The sequence below is a fragment of the Carassius auratus genome, unplaced genomic scaffold, assembly GCF_003368295.1.
Source record: "Carassius auratus strain Wakin unplaced genomic scaffold, ASM336829v1 scaf_tig00217574, whole genome shotgun sequence".
Classification (NCBI taxonomy): domain Eukaryota; kingdom Metazoa; phylum Chordata; class Actinopteri; order Cypriniformes; family Cyprinidae; genus Carassius; species Carassius auratus.
In genome coordinates, this window is record NW_020529128.1 from 62501 (window position 1) to 80602 (window position 18102).

General features: G+C 35.5%; 1 protein-coding gene across 10 annotated transcripts in view; it reads right to left on the bottom strand.

Annotated features, from left to right (window-relative positions):
* LOC113101206 (NACHT, LRR and PYD domains-containing protein 12-like) overlaps positions 1–18102 on the bottom strand; it is a 37236-nt gene that overhangs the window by 12826 nt on the left and 6308 nt on the right. For 7 of the 10 annotated variants that reach the window (XM_026265604.1, XM_026265599.1, XM_026265600.1 and 4 more), the window contains 5 exons: positions 11722–11831; positions 11502–11618; positions 9637–9753; positions 7333–9312; positions 24–197 (listed from right to left, as the gene is read on the bottom strand). In XM_026265604.1, the coding sequence (XP_026121389.1) occupies positions 24–197; positions 7333–9312; positions 9637–9753; positions 11502–11618; positions 11722–11810 (2477 nt within the window). In that variant the 5' untranslated portion in view covers positions 11811–11831. The remainder of the gene's footprint in view (positions 1–23; positions 198–7332; positions 9313–9636; positions 9754–11501; positions 11619–11721; positions 11832–18102) is intronic. The other 3 variants (XM_026265605.1, XM_026265598.1, XM_026265597.1) reach the window with 3 other exon arrangements.

The following is an 18102-nucleotide window of genomic DNA, read 5'->3' on the forward strand; positions in this document are numbered from 1 at the left end:
GATCTCTTATCTGTTCTTCATACCTCAGTTTCTGCAGCTGACAGTTCTGACTCTTCAGTCCATCAGAAATAATCTTTACACCAGAGTCCTGCAGGTCATTGTTCCTCAGATCCAGCTCTCTCAGGACACAGTTTGAGGATTGTAGAGCTGATGACAAACTCTCACAACACTGAGCAGTGAGATTACAGCCAGAAAATCTAGAAGAGATAAATAATAATAAAGACATGTAAAGAGGGTTTGCTCAGGAACGTGGGATGACATGATCTGAACACTGAATCACTATAAGAAGAGTTCAAGACTGTTTCTTCAACTATGAATATGTACATTTATCAAAATGTAGCAGTTTTTTTAGACTGTGTTTCTCCGCTGCTAAAGAGGCAGTGATGTTGAAGCAGGCGTTGATCATCTTTTACAGAGGTGGGCTTTCATCACACTATGACATCATAATGTAAAAAAAAATTCTTAAATTAGTAATTTTAGAATCTGTTTCAATAAAAGCTGTTTTTAGACTAATGAGGAGGTTTTGACTTCTAAAGCATACAGGATTTTTAAATAGTACAATGAACACTTATATGTCAAAAGTTCAAGAAGAATTTGATTTCTCAATTCATGACCCCTTTCATTTTAACACAATAAGAGTTGGGATACGTGGACTTTTCTTCTTTCTTTTTACTGAGTTATTACTAAACTCTTCTAAACTAAACCAGTTCTCTAGAATGAGTGGAAACTAATGCATACAACCAACACTTTGAACTGCAGTTTAAAATTAATATACTTAAATTCCTTGTGTGTATAAACATACTTTGTCATAAAGCACCTTCTGATTCTGATATACAATTATATATATATATATATATATATATATATATATATATATATATATATATATATATATACACATACACACACACACACACACACACACACACACACACACACACACACACTACCGGTCAAAAGTTTGGGATCAGTTAGACTTGTAATGTTTTTAAAGAAGTATCTCCTGCTCATCAAGGCTACATTTGTTCGATCAAAAATACTATAAAAAACATCTTGCAAAATTTTATTACAATATAAAAATAATTGTTTCTATTTTAATATCCTTTAGAAATATCATTTATTTCTGTGATGCAAAGCAGAATTTCCATCAGCCATTAATCCAGTATAAAGTGTCACTTGATCTAATATGCTGATTTATTATTAGAATCATCAATGTTGACAACAGTTGGCTGCCAAATCATTTAAACCTTATATGTCATATAAAAAACACTTATATGTCATTTACAGTTTTTTACAGATGCTAGGACTAGCCAACTTTCAGCTTGGCACAGCAGTTCATTTCATAATCAAAACTACCAAAACACTTTCTTCATGTCTCAAATCAGCTCATTCTTCCAGAACACTAGCAAACACACTTTGTCAGCCACAAAACAATGACCTAAAAAACACTAACAACATGTAGCATTATACAATGTTTTCTTGTGTAAAACAAGGACACATCTCTGTTTATAATTCACTGCAATATATGTTACTGGAATGAATCAGACATGATGCAGAATTCTTCAATATTTTATGACGTTTATTTATTTTAATTTTTTTGCACAGAGTAATTACAAAATACAACAATTAGTATCCACACCATCCACTGATACAGATACAATAGTAATGCTAATCTACTAATTGTCCAATTGTTATTATAGCATTTAATTTTAAGATTTAAAATATATTTCATTCAAATATTACTGTAGAAATGTAGCAAACTGCTGTCTTATTCAGTTTTGTATTATGTTATTGTTTTGAACATAAGTTTAACAGTTTTGAAAACATTATGTACGCGTGTGTAAATTGACTTGTACGTACAAAGAGTTTTGGCAGTTGTTGTGTCTGAGTGAGAAAAGAATTCATCAAATTTGAGAGATGTAGTCATTGAATGCATTTTGTGCCAAAGCAATGATAATTGATCCTCAGTTTAGCCCACATTGACTTCTGTTGTGCTCACTGTGTGAAGAGTTTGGCAAAAGTGACCTAAGTATTGAGAAATGTGTCCTAGCGTCTGTAAAAAAACTGTAAACATACTTCAGACAGGACCATTTTCACTGTAAAAAAATTGCTTTAAAAAACAGCCAAATTTTGTCAGCAACATGCTGTTTTTCATTAAAACAGTTCATTCTGGGAAATATTTATAATTTTCGAGAAGGTAGCCTGCTGCTATAAATCGTAAATTAATAATGTTCAAACTCGACACTCAGCGGCTGTGTTTCAAATCACACCCTACACCCTCATTTAGTGTTGTCACAGTACCACGGTAAAAAAATAACTTTTTAGCACTAAAAATAAAACCAATGCTATTTTTTATACTTATTTACAATTTTGTTTAAAGTTTTTTCTACAAGTTATATAATTATGAAAAAAGTAAACAAGTTTCACCCAAATTTAGTTTGTCTTTTAATTTATGAAATTTAAACATTTCATTTTTGGTAAATAAAGGGGATTTGCTATTAAAATTAAAACATGGAAGAAATATTGTGATTTATTTCTTTAAAAAAATAAAGTTTTATAAATTTTTTCAACAGTAGTAGCACACTGAATAAAGTAATAAGTAAATTTACTTAATTTTTATTTGGCAATTTTTTGCACAAGCATTTTTCAAGTAAATTTAACACATTTGGAAATTAAGTAAATCTACTTAACTAAGTTAAGTAAAAAAAATAAAAAATAATAATAAGTACATTTTATTGAGTAAAATTTAATTAAATAATATTAAATTAATGTATTTAGCAGATACTTTTATCCAAAGCAACTTGCAGTGCATTCAGGCTAACACTTTTCACCTATCATGTGTTCCCGGGGAATCAAACCCCCCAAACCTTACACTTGCTAATGCAATGTTCTACCACTGAGCTACAGGAACACTTCAAGATCTGGTGAAAAATAAGTGAAAACTTCACTTACTTACTTTTTTATTTTGGAAAAGTTTTTACACTAACAAAAAACCTGAAACAGATATTCTAGAAATTTCTAAATGTAAAATATTTTTTTTTTCAAAACAGTTTTATCAAATGAGGGTAAATAAGTCTCTCACTTCTGTCCCTTTAAACCAGTTTACAGCAAAGACAGCACGAAGGACTGGATGCACATGATAAATATTCTGCAATTAAGAAAACAGACAAAAGAAATAGCACTGTAAAACCCGATAAGTAAACTTTACTCAAACCGTTTGAGTAAATAGATTGCCTTGATTTAAACCATGTAAGTTTTAAAACTTTGCATTTAAGTAATTAATTGATTAACTAAGTGCTGATTGAGAATTAGTGATGAACAGCTGCTGTTAACAAACAGAATCACTGAAGAAAAGAGAAACACAAGAACTACTACAACTGACTTCAGACACAGACTTAGATGAAATCAACTGAAATAAAATACATGAAATCTCTCAAGATCTGATTAAACAACCCCACAAACAGCATCACCAGCTCCACTTATTAATAACCAGACTGACTTTATTTCTGTCAGACGTCTACAGAAGATCTTATTGAGAATGAACTAAGGTTTAGATGTTGATTTATTGTTTCATTTGAAGTAACCATGTTAGAGATCAGTGTTTGCTTTAGTTGGGCTCTTGACCCTTGATTTCTGTCTTAGTCTTTTCTCTGGCTGTTATAACCGTGTGTTTCTGAAACACATTGGTTGTAACTCAAAAGCCCAGAAGAAACGCCATCAGGTGTTAACCTGTACCTAGGTGTAGATTTTTATACTTTTTTCAGTGCAGTATCACATACATTTTAATAAATAATAGTAATATTTCTAGCACAATGCCTTTATGTAAAAATTAACTCTTAGGCCTAATGAATGCATATTTGTCAGTTTAACTGAATTAAGACTGGTGGTGATGCTTAAGATATTTTTGGACATTGAGGGTTTTTGTAAAAAAAAGAAATACAGTAGATCTTAATTATTATTAAAAGATAATACTGCAACTAATTTTACTATCATACTAATGTATATACAATGCAGGGTTTCCATTGTCCGGTAATTGCCAGACATTGGCCGAAAAAAAAATGAAATGTCCGACAAAATTAAATCTCTCCGGTCAAATTGTCAGAATAAAATTGCCTAATAATCCCGCCCCCCCAACACAATCTGAATTTGAGAATAAGCCTAAAATGTATAAAGCAAAAATACACCGAACTTTGGCTATGTTATGAAGGAACAGGCTCGTTTGAAAGTTATTAAACATTATTACATGGCTTGGTTGAATTCCAATGTGGAATGCGGTCTGTTATTTCTTGATATCAGACCGCTGCGAAGCACTAGCGGCGCCAGGATTTTGATTGTAGGTGGGCCTCCAGAAAACTGGATGGGCCAGTTAAAATAAGGCAAAAAAATTAATAAATAAATAAAAACGGGTTCCCCTTTCATCTCCGTTTCAGCGCTTTTCTGGGCACTGAAGACAGCGACTCAGTAGCCTACCTGAATTTAATGTGTAATTAGCATAGGTAAAAAAAAAAATTCGTTTTAAATTGTTAAAAAGACATTTCAAGCTTTCTTAAGATATATTTCATGTCTGTGAGGCCTACGCTGAGTTTCGTTAAATTAGGATGAGATGCACTCCAGTTCACTAGCAATGCAAGTGGCCGCGAGGGCGCCTGCATGATTAGGCCTGTCGTCTGCTATATTTGCTTCTTATGTATTAAATCCAGGCAATTGGTTGATACAAAAAATTATTAAAATTAAGATATAATTTATACAAAACGAAATTGACTTCAAAAAAGTATTTCTACTAAACAAAACTTAATTAAGTGGTCAAAATCATGTCTGACCCGCTCCATGTCTCTCGATATTGCGCATCTTATCTTACTCGTGCGGTTCACTTTTCATAATCAACATAAATTAAAAAATAACATTATAATATTTTAACAAATACTAAATAAGCTTATTTAACAACATGTATAGTAGACCTAGAATCTCTATTTGTACAAATTGCTGCACATTCATTTCATTCTGAATTTTGCACACATAAGTTGAAAGGCATTTGTTTGTGCATGCATGTAAAACATATCTGCAACTTTTATCAAGTTCACTGATAATTATGCGTGCATTTATGAATTATTATCTTAATCTATAATGAAACAAGGACGAAACATATGCTTTGTTTGTTTAGAATGGAATGGATCGCAAATAGATCCGAATGAAGAAATGAACCATAGTAGAAAATGTTTTTTTTTCCGTCTATTTGAAAGTTAGGCTAATAAACATGTTGCATTCGGCGGCCTGATTATGTCATTTTTTACGTTACATAGCCTGCCTCCAGTTTTCCTCAACTTGACTAATTAAGAGGCGATACTTGACCGGCATATCATCAAAATGTCCGGAAAAGGAAACCTCTGCCGGTCACTTTGACCGGCACCATTTTTTTCTAGCGGAAACTCTGATACAATGCACTATGAATTGATGAGCTGCTGGGTTCATGAATATTAATCACGTTGTATGCGTTTGGTCAAACTGATTTGATGAAATCAAAACAGGGGCGGTACTAGATCAGCGCCAGCCAATGAAATTGCCATTTGTGCATTAGCTCTGCCCATTACCGGAGAAACCGTTATTTCTTCTGCTTGTTCGAAAAAAAAAAAAAATGAATAATTCTAAATGAACTCCATTATTTTGACAGGAGAAGACAACAAAGAATAGTTTACATATAGTGTGTTGATTCAGCGTGGTAAGACTCTCGCTCTTCTCTCTCTCTTTGCATGTGTGAGAAACAGCGCTATCAGTAAAGCAACGGTGAGTCATACGCCTTCACACAGAGTTTACAGAGCATCAAATACAGGTGCGCTGTGCATCCACTGAGAGGAACTGAAAAGTTCAGATCGCTTGATGGAGAGAGAACTCTGAAGCTCAGATGCTGAAATTAATGCAAGCTTCATGCGCTTCAGTCTATGTAGTAAACAAACCCGCACGTCTCTGCCATTCATTAATTCACACAGAGACGCGCAGAATACGGATTCATATTTCAAACTTTCGCGGCTTAACATTTACAGATACTGGTCCATATGGAGATTTGATTTGATTAATTTATGCTAACTTTGACAAATTCCATGACTGTCCATATTAAAATGTAATTTTCATTTTCATGACTGGATTTTGAGATTCTGCTTCGCGGAAATAATAGTGCTGAACCGGTTTTGAACAGGACCTCGGTACTACCGGTACTTAAAGAAACCTGTTACTGTCACATTTTTTAAAAATTTTACCGACTTGTTGCCCAGGTACCGGGTCTTTTGACAACACTACCCTCATTCACTATTCCCTACATGAGTTTACTAATATAATCCTCCTGACAGAGAGAATGAACACTAATGAGTGAATTCAGACACTGATCAACAGCTGCTGTTAACGAGCAGAATCAATGAAGAAAAGAGAAACAAGACACACGCAAGAACTACAACTGACTTCAGCCACAGCTTTAGATGAAATCAACTGAAGATTTAAACAATCAACAAACGGCTTTACCAACTTCACTCATTACTAACCAGACTGACTTTATTTATATCAGATCAGAGACAAAAAGATCTTACATATTATGGCAAAAATGCTGGATCACTTATCCACCTAATTTATGTGTACATAAAGAAACCTTAATAACTGAAGGGTCAAGATCCCAACTAAAGCAAACACTGATCACTATAATGGTGACACACAAATTGTGATTTTCTCGTTTGTGATTCTGCTTGTTAACATCAGGTGTCTTCAATAATGCTCAATCATAACTCAATTAACTTCTTAATTATCTCATTAACTTCAGCTCTGCTTCAGTGTTACTTTTAACACTGCTTCAGTGTTTATATGAGTCCACACTCAGAGTGTTAAATTAACACTGGGGATTTTGCTGTGTACTTGCAACAGTTCTGTTCTGTGTGACAGAAACACTCGGTGCAGTAAAGATTTTGTGATTAATTAACTGTGATGTTTTAAATCGCGGTTAATCGTGAAACCGGTTAATCACTGCATCCCTACTGTGTGTCTGTAAATTATGAACTTTTACTTGTTTCTTCATATATTTTAGTTGATTCACCAGACTGAATAAATACAGTGCTTTCATGTTTTAACTTTTACAAACGATTTCATGAAAAAAGTGATCAACATTTTCATAATTAATGGATAATTAATAATAAAAGAGGCTTTAATCTATTATCTGCTGTACTAAAAACACCTGTCATGACTCTGGATTCTGGCCTGTTATTCAGGAGAAAATCTCTCATTCAGGAACATTTATTGTAAAGGAGTCAGATTCATTATTAAATATGATAGTTTAGTTGATGATGAAACACTCACAGAGCTTTTCTGCAGTTGGTCACAGCTGGTATCAGTCTTCTTCTCCCCTCATCTGATGTGTTGTATTTCTTGAACTCAAACTCATCCAGCGTCTCCTCTGACATCTGAAGCATGTAGGAGATTGTTGAGCACTGAGCAGGAGAGAGTTTCTCTGAGTGTTTGTCTGATTTCACAAACTCCTGAATCTCTCTGAACAGAGTCTGATCTTTCACTTCCAGCAGACAGAGGAACAGATTGATGGATTCACCAACTGAGAGAGGAGGATGTTTAAAATAATCATTAACACCATCATTTCTGATCTTCATTTTAATGTACAGTGTGGTTTCTCTGATGGTCTCTGAGCTGTTCTCTGTGTGTGTCAGTAGATCCTGTAAGAGTCTCTGATTGGACTCCAGTGAGACGCCCAGCAGGAACCGCAGGAACAGATCCAGATGACCATTCTTACTATCCACAGCTTTATCTACTGCTGATGTTAGCAGATTATACAGAGAGACTTTTTCATTCTCACTATCCACAGCGTTATCTACTTCTGATGTTTGATCATACAGAGGGTCTTCATCAAAATCACATCTGAATTCATCCACTGGCTCTTTGTTCTTCATTACATAGCAGTAAAACTCATAGAAAGCAGCGAGAAACTCCTGAACGCTCAGATGAATGAAGCTGTAGACTTTCCTCTGATTAATCACAGGTTCCTGCTTAAAGATCTCAGTGCAAATCCCAGAATACACCGAGGCGTCAGTGACGTCTATGCCGCTCTCAATCAGGTCCTCCTCATAGAACATCACATTGCCCTTCATCAGCTGTTTGAAAGCCACTTCAGCAAGTTTCACAATCACTTCTCTGTTGGACGGCAGGAGTTTCTCTGGATCTCTCTCTTCATACTTCTGCTTCCTCATGTTGATCTGAATCAGCAGGAAGTGGATGTACATTTCAGTCAGAGTTTGAGGGATTTCTGCTCTCAGATCTTCTTCCAGGAGCTTCTGAAGCACAGTGGATGAGATCCAGCAGAAGACGGGGATGTGGCACATGATGTGGAGGCTTCTTGCTCTTCTGATGTGTGAGATGATTCTGCTGGCTTGATGCTCATCACTGATTCTCTTCCTGAAATATTCCTCCTTCTGAGGCTCAGTGAATCCCTGAATCTCTGTCAGACGGTGGATGTATTTGGAGGGGATCTGATTGGCTGCTGCTGGTCTGGAGGTGATCCAGATGAGAGCAGAGGGAAGCAGCTCTCCTTTCATCAGCTTTGACATCAACACAGCCACTGATGAAGTCTCAGTCACATCACAAACTTTCTGAGCGTCTGAAAACATCAGTGTGATTCTGCTTTCATCCAGACCATCAAAGATGAACACAACTTTACACTCCTCATAAATCTGTGAGTCCAGATCTTGAAGTTCAGGATGAAAGTCCAGCAGAAGTCTGTGAAGACTGTACGGATGATCTCTGATCAAGTTCAGCTCTCGAAATGGAAGCACAAACATGAAATCTACATCCTGATTGGCTTTTCCCTCGGCCCAGTCCAGGATGAACTTCTGCACAGAGACGGTTTTTCCGATTCCAGCGATGCCTTTAGTAAGAACAGTCTTGATCTGCTCTTTCTCCTCAGATCCTGCTTCAGCGGAGGCTTTAAAGATGTCATTGCAGTAGATTGGAGCGTCTTGTGAGGGTTGTGTTCTGGCTGTTTTCTCCATCTGTAAAACCTCATGTTCTTCATTCACTCCTTCTCTCTCTCCCTCTATGATGTAGAGCTGTGTGTAGATGCTGTTCAGGAGGCTTTCATTCTCCTGGAGTTTCAGTCCCTCACATAATCTCTCATACTTGTTCTTCATGCTGGTTTTGTGCTGCTCTTTGACTCTCTGTAGTTCATCTTTCACTGCTTGATCATGTTTATTCAGAGACGCTGTAACGCTCGTGTTGTTCAGACAGAAGACAGAGGAGACTCCTCCAGAGATGCTTCTCTCTCCATCTGATCTGCTGAAATATCACAAGAACAACTGATTAAACACATCTGAGATAAAGGATGTGTACATTAAAATCTAAATCGTTAGAGAATACAAACTATTTAAAAACTTTTGTATTCTAATGAATTCAATAATTTTGCACGTAAATGTCTTGTTGTATTCCTTAATTAAAGTAAACTATTAGATATTTTAATGATATATTCATCACATCTTGATAGCGCTCCTGAAGTGTTTTAATGTAGGAGCTCATGTGTTTATTGTGTAAGGATCTGTGTGTATTGAGTGTGTTTCTGACTCCCATAAAACAGTTCAATCATCACCACACAATTATCCTCACCTGGGGTCAGAGGTCACTGGATCATTACTGAATGCAGGAGGATTATACAGCTTGGATGCGTTACTCTTCAGAGACACACAGCTGTGATCAGGAGATGAAGATCTCTTCATGAAGATCCTGATAAACACACAGAAATCATTCCTCCTTTAGTTCTGTCTGCTGTTTCATTTATTATAAGCAGAACTTTAACAATAACTGATAGAGTTGATAATAAAATACACGTCAGTGAGTGTGATTATGGATTAGTGTCGTCTGAACGCTGTACACAGAAACATCTGTCCGTCACATCACTTTATATCACTTTATATATTCTGTGGATAAACAGATGAAAAAGGATGCTGTGCACTGTAAAACCCGACAAGTACACTTAACTCAAACCATTTGAGTAAACAGATTGCCTTGATTTAAACCCTGTAAGTTTTTAAACTTTGCATTTAAGTGATTAAGTGATTAACTGAGTGATAATAGTGAATTAGTGATGAACAGCTGCTGTTAACAAACAGAATCACTGAAGAAAAGAGAAACACAAGAACTACTACAACTGACTTCAGACACAGACTTAGATGAAATCAACTGAAATAAAATACATGAAATCTCTCAAGATCTGATTAAACAACCTCACAAACAGCATCAGCAGCTCCACTTATTAATAACCAGACTGACTTTATTTCTGTCAGACGTCTACAGAAGATCTTATTGAGAATGAACTAAGGTTTAGATGTTGATTTATTGTTTCATTTGAAGTAACCATGTTAGAGATCAGTGTCTGCTTTAGTTGAGCTCTTGACCCTTGATTTCTGTCTTAGTCTTTTCTCTGGCTGTTATAACCGTGTGTTTCTAAAACACATTTGTTGTAACTCAAAAGCCCAGAAGAAATGCCATCAGGTGTTAACCTGTACCTAGGTGTAGGTTTTTATACTTTATATTGATGATGATAATCATCGATTTTTGAACCGTGCGGCGTCTAATCTCTGATCAAGGGTCAAGAGCCCAACTAAAGCAAACACTGATCTCTAACATGGTTACTTCAAATGAAACAATAAATCAACATCTAAACCTTAGTTCATTCTCAATAAGATCTTCTGTAGACGTCTGACAGAAATAAAGTCAGTCTGGTTATTAATAAGTGGAGCTGGTGATGCTGTTTGTGGCGTTGTTTAATCAGATCTTGAGAGATTTCATGTATTTTATTTCAGTTGATTTCATCTAAGGCTGTGTCTGAAGTCAGTTGTAGTAGTTCTTGTGTTTCTCTTTTCTTCAGTGATTCTGTTTGTTAACAGCAGCTGTTCATCACTAATTCTCAATCAGCACTTAGTTAATCACTTAATTGCAATGTACATCTTCTTTCAATGAACTCAACTGAATTAAGTTCAGAGTACTCATAACTGTTAGTTTTTTCAACTTAAATGGTTTAAGGCAATCGGTTTCCTCAAACGGTTTGAGTTAACATAACTTAAGGATATCTGTTTACTCAAACCGTTTGAGATAAGTTTACTTGTCGGGTTTTACAGTGGGAAAGATGCAGGAGCAAGTCATCTGAAACTCTGAAACGCTTTATATTCAGCTCTTCAGATGAAAGCACAAGAGTTTCCTGCAGTTCGTCCTGTTGAGCTTTGGTGCGCAGCAGAGTTCAGATAGCAGCGTTCACACTTACTCAAACGAACCACACTAACAGAGCAATCACACCAGAGTGTGTTTCATCACACCAAACATGACAAGTGTCAACACACCCTTATTCTGAATCAAAGAAATAATCCGCAGATTAATCAGTAAAGTGAAGGTTAGTTACAGGTCTAATTGTAAGTCAGTGTGTGGAGTCACTAAACACCAGCAACAGACTCTGGGCCTGGTTTGTGGGATATCACCTGGGGTCAGAGGTCACTGGATCATCACTGAATAAAGGAGGAGGACCCATGGATGCATCACTCTTCAGAGACACACAGCTGTGATCCGGAGATGAAGATATTAGCTTCCATGAGATCCTGAGAAAACAGAAACAGTTATTTCCTTAGTCCTGCCTGCTGTTCTTTTATTATAACTCTCTGTTGTATAGTCTGTTGTGTCTAACACTGGATTATATCTCACCTGAGGTCAGAGGTCACTGGTTCATCACTGAGGTTAAGAGGAAGATCAGGAGATGAAGATCTCTCTGTTCTGCTCTCTCTGTTCTCCATAATGACAAACTGACGTCACACCTGCACATGGAAACACAAGAGAACACAGCACACATGATATTGAGATTATTATTCCAGTGAAATCTTAACTCTACACACAATGAGATTGAAGAGAATGTGGAGCTGCAGCAGTTTGATACAGAAAATACATTTGTGACCCGTGCTGGCAGAATGAGCCACAATCAGTAAATTTGCCTGAAAAGAAAATGTTTGTTATTTTCACACAGCTAACAGTAATGACTAGCTCTATACCTAACTACTACATTATACAGATAAAGACAATCACTTCAGAAGCACAGATGTCTGTGATTGAGCCTGGTTTAAAAGCGTTGTGTGAATGTATATGCTGTATCTGTATCTATCTTATGTTGTTCACCAAAGGCCATGATCGTGTAATAATTTTTAAAATTAATATAGTTATCTAAATTATGGACTATTATATATATATATATATATATATATATATATATATATATATATATATATATATATATATATATATATATATATATATATATATATATATTTCTTTTGTCTGTTTTCTTAATTGCAGAATATTTATCATGTGCATCCAGTCCTTCGTGCTGTCTTTGCTGTAAACTGGTTTAAAGGGACAGAAGTTAGAGACTTATTTACCCTCATTTGATAAAACTGTTTTGAAAAAAATAATTTTACATTTAGAAATTTCTAGAATCTCAGGTTTTTTATTAGTGTAAAAACTTTTCCAAATTACTTTTCCAAAATAAAAAAGTAAGTAAGTGAAATTTTCACTTATTTTTCACAAGATCTTGAAGTGTTCCTGTAGCTCAGTGGTAGAACATTGCATTAGCAAGCGTAAGGTTGGGGGTTTGATTCCCCGGGAACACATGATAGGTGAAAATTATTAGCCTTAATGCACTGTAAGTTGCTTTGGATAAAAGTGTCTGCTAAATACATTAATTTAATATTATTTAATTAAATTTTACTCAATAAAATATACTTATTCATTTTTTTATTTTTACTTAACTTAGTTAAGTAGATTTACTTAATTTCAAAATGTGTTAAATTTACTTGAAAAATGCTTGTACAAAAACTTGCCAAAATAAAAATTAAGTAAATTTACTTATTGTTTTTTTTCAGTGTATATATATATATATATATATATATATATATATATATATATATATATATATATATATATATATATATATATATATATCCACCTTATGAACAAAAAAAAAAAAGAAAGAAAGAAAGAAAGAAGGGTCATCTGTTATACCACAGTGTAAGACACGTAGTCACAGAGTTTTATATCAATCAATCACCTTTATTTATATAGTGCTTTAAACAAAATACATTGCGTCAAAGCACTGAACAACATTCATTTGGAAAACAGTGTCTCAATAATGCAAAATGATAGTTAAAGGCAGTTCATCATTGAATTCAGTTATGTCATCTCTGTTCAGTTTAAATAGTGTCTGTGCATTTATTTGCAATCAAGTCAATGATATCGCTGTAGATGAAGTGACCCCAACTAAGCAAGCCAGAGGCGACAGCGGCAAGGAACCGAAACTCCATCGGTGACAGAATGGAGAAAAAAACCTTGGGAGAAACCAGGCTCAGTTGGGGGTCAGTTCTCCTCTGACCAGACGAAACCAGTAGTTCAATTCCAGACTGCAGCAAAGTCAGATTGTGCAGAAGAATCATCTGTTTCCTGTGGTCTTGTCCTGGTGGTCCTCTGAGACAAGGTCTTTACAGGGGATCTGTATCTGGGACTCTAGTTGTCCTGGTCTCCGCTGTCTTTCAGGGCTGTAGAGGTCCTTTCTAGGTGCTGATCCACCATCTGGTCTGGATACGTACTGGATCCGGGTGACTGCAGTGACCCTCTGATCTGGACACAGACTGGATCTGGTGGCCATGGTGACCTCGGAACAAGAGAGAAACAGACAAATATTAGCGTAGATGGCATTCTTCTAATGATGTAGAAAGTATGGTGTTATGTGAAGTGTTTCCGGTTCCGGTTTACCTAATTAATGCAGCCTAAAAATCCTTTAACGGATTTGGATATTAAAAGTATATTAGTATGTTATGTGTATGCCAGGTTAAAGAGATGGGTCTTTAATCTAGATTTAAACTGCAAGAGTGTGTCTGCCTCCCGAACAATGTTAGGTAGGTTATTCCAGAGTTTAGGCGCCAAATAGGAAAAGGATCTGCCGCCCGCAGTTGATTTTGATATTCTAGGTATTATCAAATTGCCTGAGTTTTGAGAACGTAGCGGATGTAGAGGAGTATAATGTAAAAAGAGCTCATTCAAATACTGAGGTGCTAAACCATTCAGGGCTTTATAAGTAATAAGCAATATTTTAAAATCTATACGATGTTTGATAGGGAGCCAGTGCAGCGATGACAGGACCGGGCTAATATGATCATACTTCCTGGTTCTAGTAAGAACTCTTGCTGCTGCATTTTGGACTAGCTGTAGTTTGTTTACCAAGCGTGCAGAACAACCACCCAATAAAGCATTACAATAGTCTAACCTTGAAGTCATAAATGCATGGATTAACATTTCTGCATTTGACATTGAGAGCATAGGCCGTAATTTAGATATATGTTTGAGATGGAAAAATGCAGTTTTACAAATGCTAGAAACGTGGCTTTCTAAGGAAAGATTGCGATCAAGTAGCACACCTAGGTTCCTAACTGATGACGAAGAATTGACAGAGCAACCATCAAGTCTTAGACAGTGTTCTAGGTTATTACAAGCAGAGTTTTTAGGCCCTATGATTAACACCTCTGTTTTTTCTGAATTTAGCAGTAAGAAATTACTCGTCATCCAATTTTTTATATCGACTATGCATTCCATTAGTTTTTCAAATTGGTGTGTTTTACCAGGCTGCGAGGAAATATAGAGCTGCGTATCATCAGCATAACAGTGAAAGCTAACACCATGTTTCCTGATGATATCTCCCAAGGGTAACATATAAAGCGTGAAGAGTAGCGGCCCTAGTACTGAGCCTTGAGGTACTCCATACTGCACTTGTGATCGATATGATACATCTTCATTCACTGCTACGAACTGATGGCGGTCATATAAGTACGATTTAAACCATGCTAATGCACTTCCACTGATGCCAACAAAGTGTTCAAGTCTATGCAAAAGAATGTTGTGGTCAATTGTGTCAAACGCAGCACTAAGATCCAATAAAACTAATAGAGAGATACACCCACGATCAGATGATAAGAGCAGATCATTTGTAACTCTAAGGAGAGCAGTCTCAGTACTATGATACGGTCTAAATCCTGACTGGAAATCCTCACATATACCATTATTCTCTAAGAAGGAATATAATTGTGAGGATACCACCTTTTCTAGTATCTTGGACAGCAAAGGGAGATTCGAGATTGGTCTATAATTAACAAGTTCTCTGGGGTCAAGTTGTGGTTTTTTTATGAGAGGCTTAATAACAGCCAGTTTGAAGGTTTTGGGGACATATCCTAATGACAATGAGGAATTAATAATAGTCAGAAGAGGACCTATGACTTCTGGAAGCACCTCTTTTAAGAGCTTAGATGTTATAGGGTCTAACATACATGTTGTTGGTTTAGATGATTTGACAAGTTTATACAATTCTTCCTCTCCTATAGTAGAGAATGAGTGGAACTGTTCCTCAGGGGGTCTATAGTGCACTGTCTGATGTGATACTGTAGCTGACGGCTGAATGGTTGCAATTTTATCTCTAATAGTATCGATTTTAGAAGTAAAGTAGTTCATAAAGTCATTACTGCTGTGGTGTTGGGAAATGTCAACACTTGTTGAGGCTTTATTTTTCGTTAATTTAGCCACTGTATTGAATAAATACCTGGGGTTATGTTTGTTTTCTTCTAAAAGAGAAGAAAAGTAATCAGATCTAGCAGTTTTTAATGCTTTTCTATAGGATATGCTACTTTCCGGCCAAGCAATACGAAATACCTCTAGTTTTGTTTTCCTCCAGCTGCGCTCCATTTTTCGGGCTGCTCTCTTTAGGGTGCGAGTATGCTCATTATACCATGGTGTCAAACTGTTTTCCTTAACCTTCCTTAAGCGTAAAGGAGCAACTGTATTTAAAGTGCTAGAAAAGAGAGAGTCCATAGTTTCTGTTACATCATCAAGTTGTTCTGAGGTTTTGGATATGCTAAGGAATTCGGATACATCAGGAAAAAGCAGTCTTTTGTGGTAGAAGTGATGGTTCTTCGATACTTGTAAAAAGAAGTAGAATTTACAATTTTGGCTATATGAAGCTATATGAAGCTATATATCAGCACGATGCGATGAAGTAGCATTTATTTTAATTTCCAAACAATTTTTTCCTGTCTAAAATGACTGAACAACAGAGGGTTAATAACTCTTTTAACATTAATCAAGTCCTGTAATTTCTCACACGTGTTGTTTTTTAATGTTAAAGACATGTGAATAAACGCTTTTAACCTTTTCCACAGTATTTTTGAGTGCCGTGGATTCAGATTCAGATTCAGATATCTTTATTAGTCCCCAAATGGGCAATTCAGTTCTACAGCCAACCCATCCAATAAGGGTATTAGCAAACAATAATATAAGGATTATAAAAGTAAAAAATGTATACAACGATCACACCCTGACACACACATACAGCACAACACACACATTCACCTGCCAGTGACAGAATAAAGCAGTGGAATCCAAGAGCCATGAGTTATGAGTTCTCATTCAAGAATCTTATAGCAGAGGGAAGGAATGAGTTTGCATAACGATTCGTTTTCCGTATAGGCACATAATACCGCCGACCTGACTGCATGAGCACAAATCCATACCTGAGCACATGATCTTGTTGGCACAGTATTCTATCTGCTTTTTGGACCACTCTTTTTTTCAAGAGAGAATAGAGATCATTTAATTGGGTACCAGTAATTTTTGAGCATACTTTAACAATGTCGCTCAAACTCTTTTTGTCTTTCACAGCTAAACCATTAAACCAACCCAAGAAAAAAAAAAGTTAATAGACTCTCAATGAATGCCTGATAGAATGTACATAAAATTATTTTACAAACCCCAAAGGAGTTCAACTTCCTCAGCAGGTATATTCTTTGGTTTGGTCGCTTAATAATGCTATCAGTGTTCTCTCGGAAATTCAAGTGTGAGTCAAATACTGTGCCCAAATACTTGTATGTTTGAACCACTTGAACACCTTCATTGTGTATTACACTCAGTTTAGGTTCGTCACTAACCTTCCTAAAATCTATTATCAATTCTTTAGTCTTTGACACATTTAAGTCATATTACACATTTTTTAGAAATTTCTAGAATCTCAGGTTTTTTATTAGTATAAAATTTTTTCCAAATTCCTTTTTCCAAAATAAAAATGTAAGTAACTGAAATTTTCACTTATTTTTCACAAGATCTTGAAGTGTTCCTGTAGCTCAGTGGTAGAACATTGCATTAGCAAGTGCAAGGTTGTGTGTTCGATTCCCCGGGAACAGGTGAAAATCATTAGCCTGAATGCACTGTAATTCGCTTTGGATAAAAGTGTCTGCTAAATGCATTAATTTAAATTTACTCAATAAAATTTAACATGTCAAGTTCACTCACAGAAATACTTCACCCCAAATGTAAGATTTATGTAATTTTATTACATGACAAATTCCCATTTATATTTTTTCATAACTTTAATGAAAACCAATCACATAAACTTTAAATAACAGAATCTTGTTTGTTTTATAACTCTTACAGAAGATCTTATTGAGAATGAACTAAGGTTTAGATGTTGATTTATTGTTTCATTTGAAGTAACCATGTTAGAGATAAGTGTTTGCTTTAGTTGTGCTCTTGACCCTTGATTTCTGTCTTAGTCTTTTCTCTGGCTGTTATAACCGTGTGTTTCTAAAACATGTTTGTTGTAACTCAAACACCCAGAAGAAATGCCATCAGGTGTTAACCTGTACCTAGGTGTAGGTTGTTATACTTTATATTGGTGATGATAATCATCAATTATTGAACTGTATAGAGTCTAATCTCTAATATAATAGATGTGTAATTAGTAGAGATGGTTCTAGTAAAAATACACTAAGAGCCAGTAATTCTGTGATAATCACTTATTATAAAAATGACTTTCTAAACATTTTGTACATGTACATTTTTCTTCTATGCCAGTAACTGGTCAAACACAGACATCAATAATCAGAATATGAACCTCTACAATGGTGACAAAAAACATGCTGCAATGTTCACTCTCAATACGATCTTCTGTAAGAGTTATAAAACAAACAAGATTCTGTTATTTAAAGTTTATGTGATTGGTTT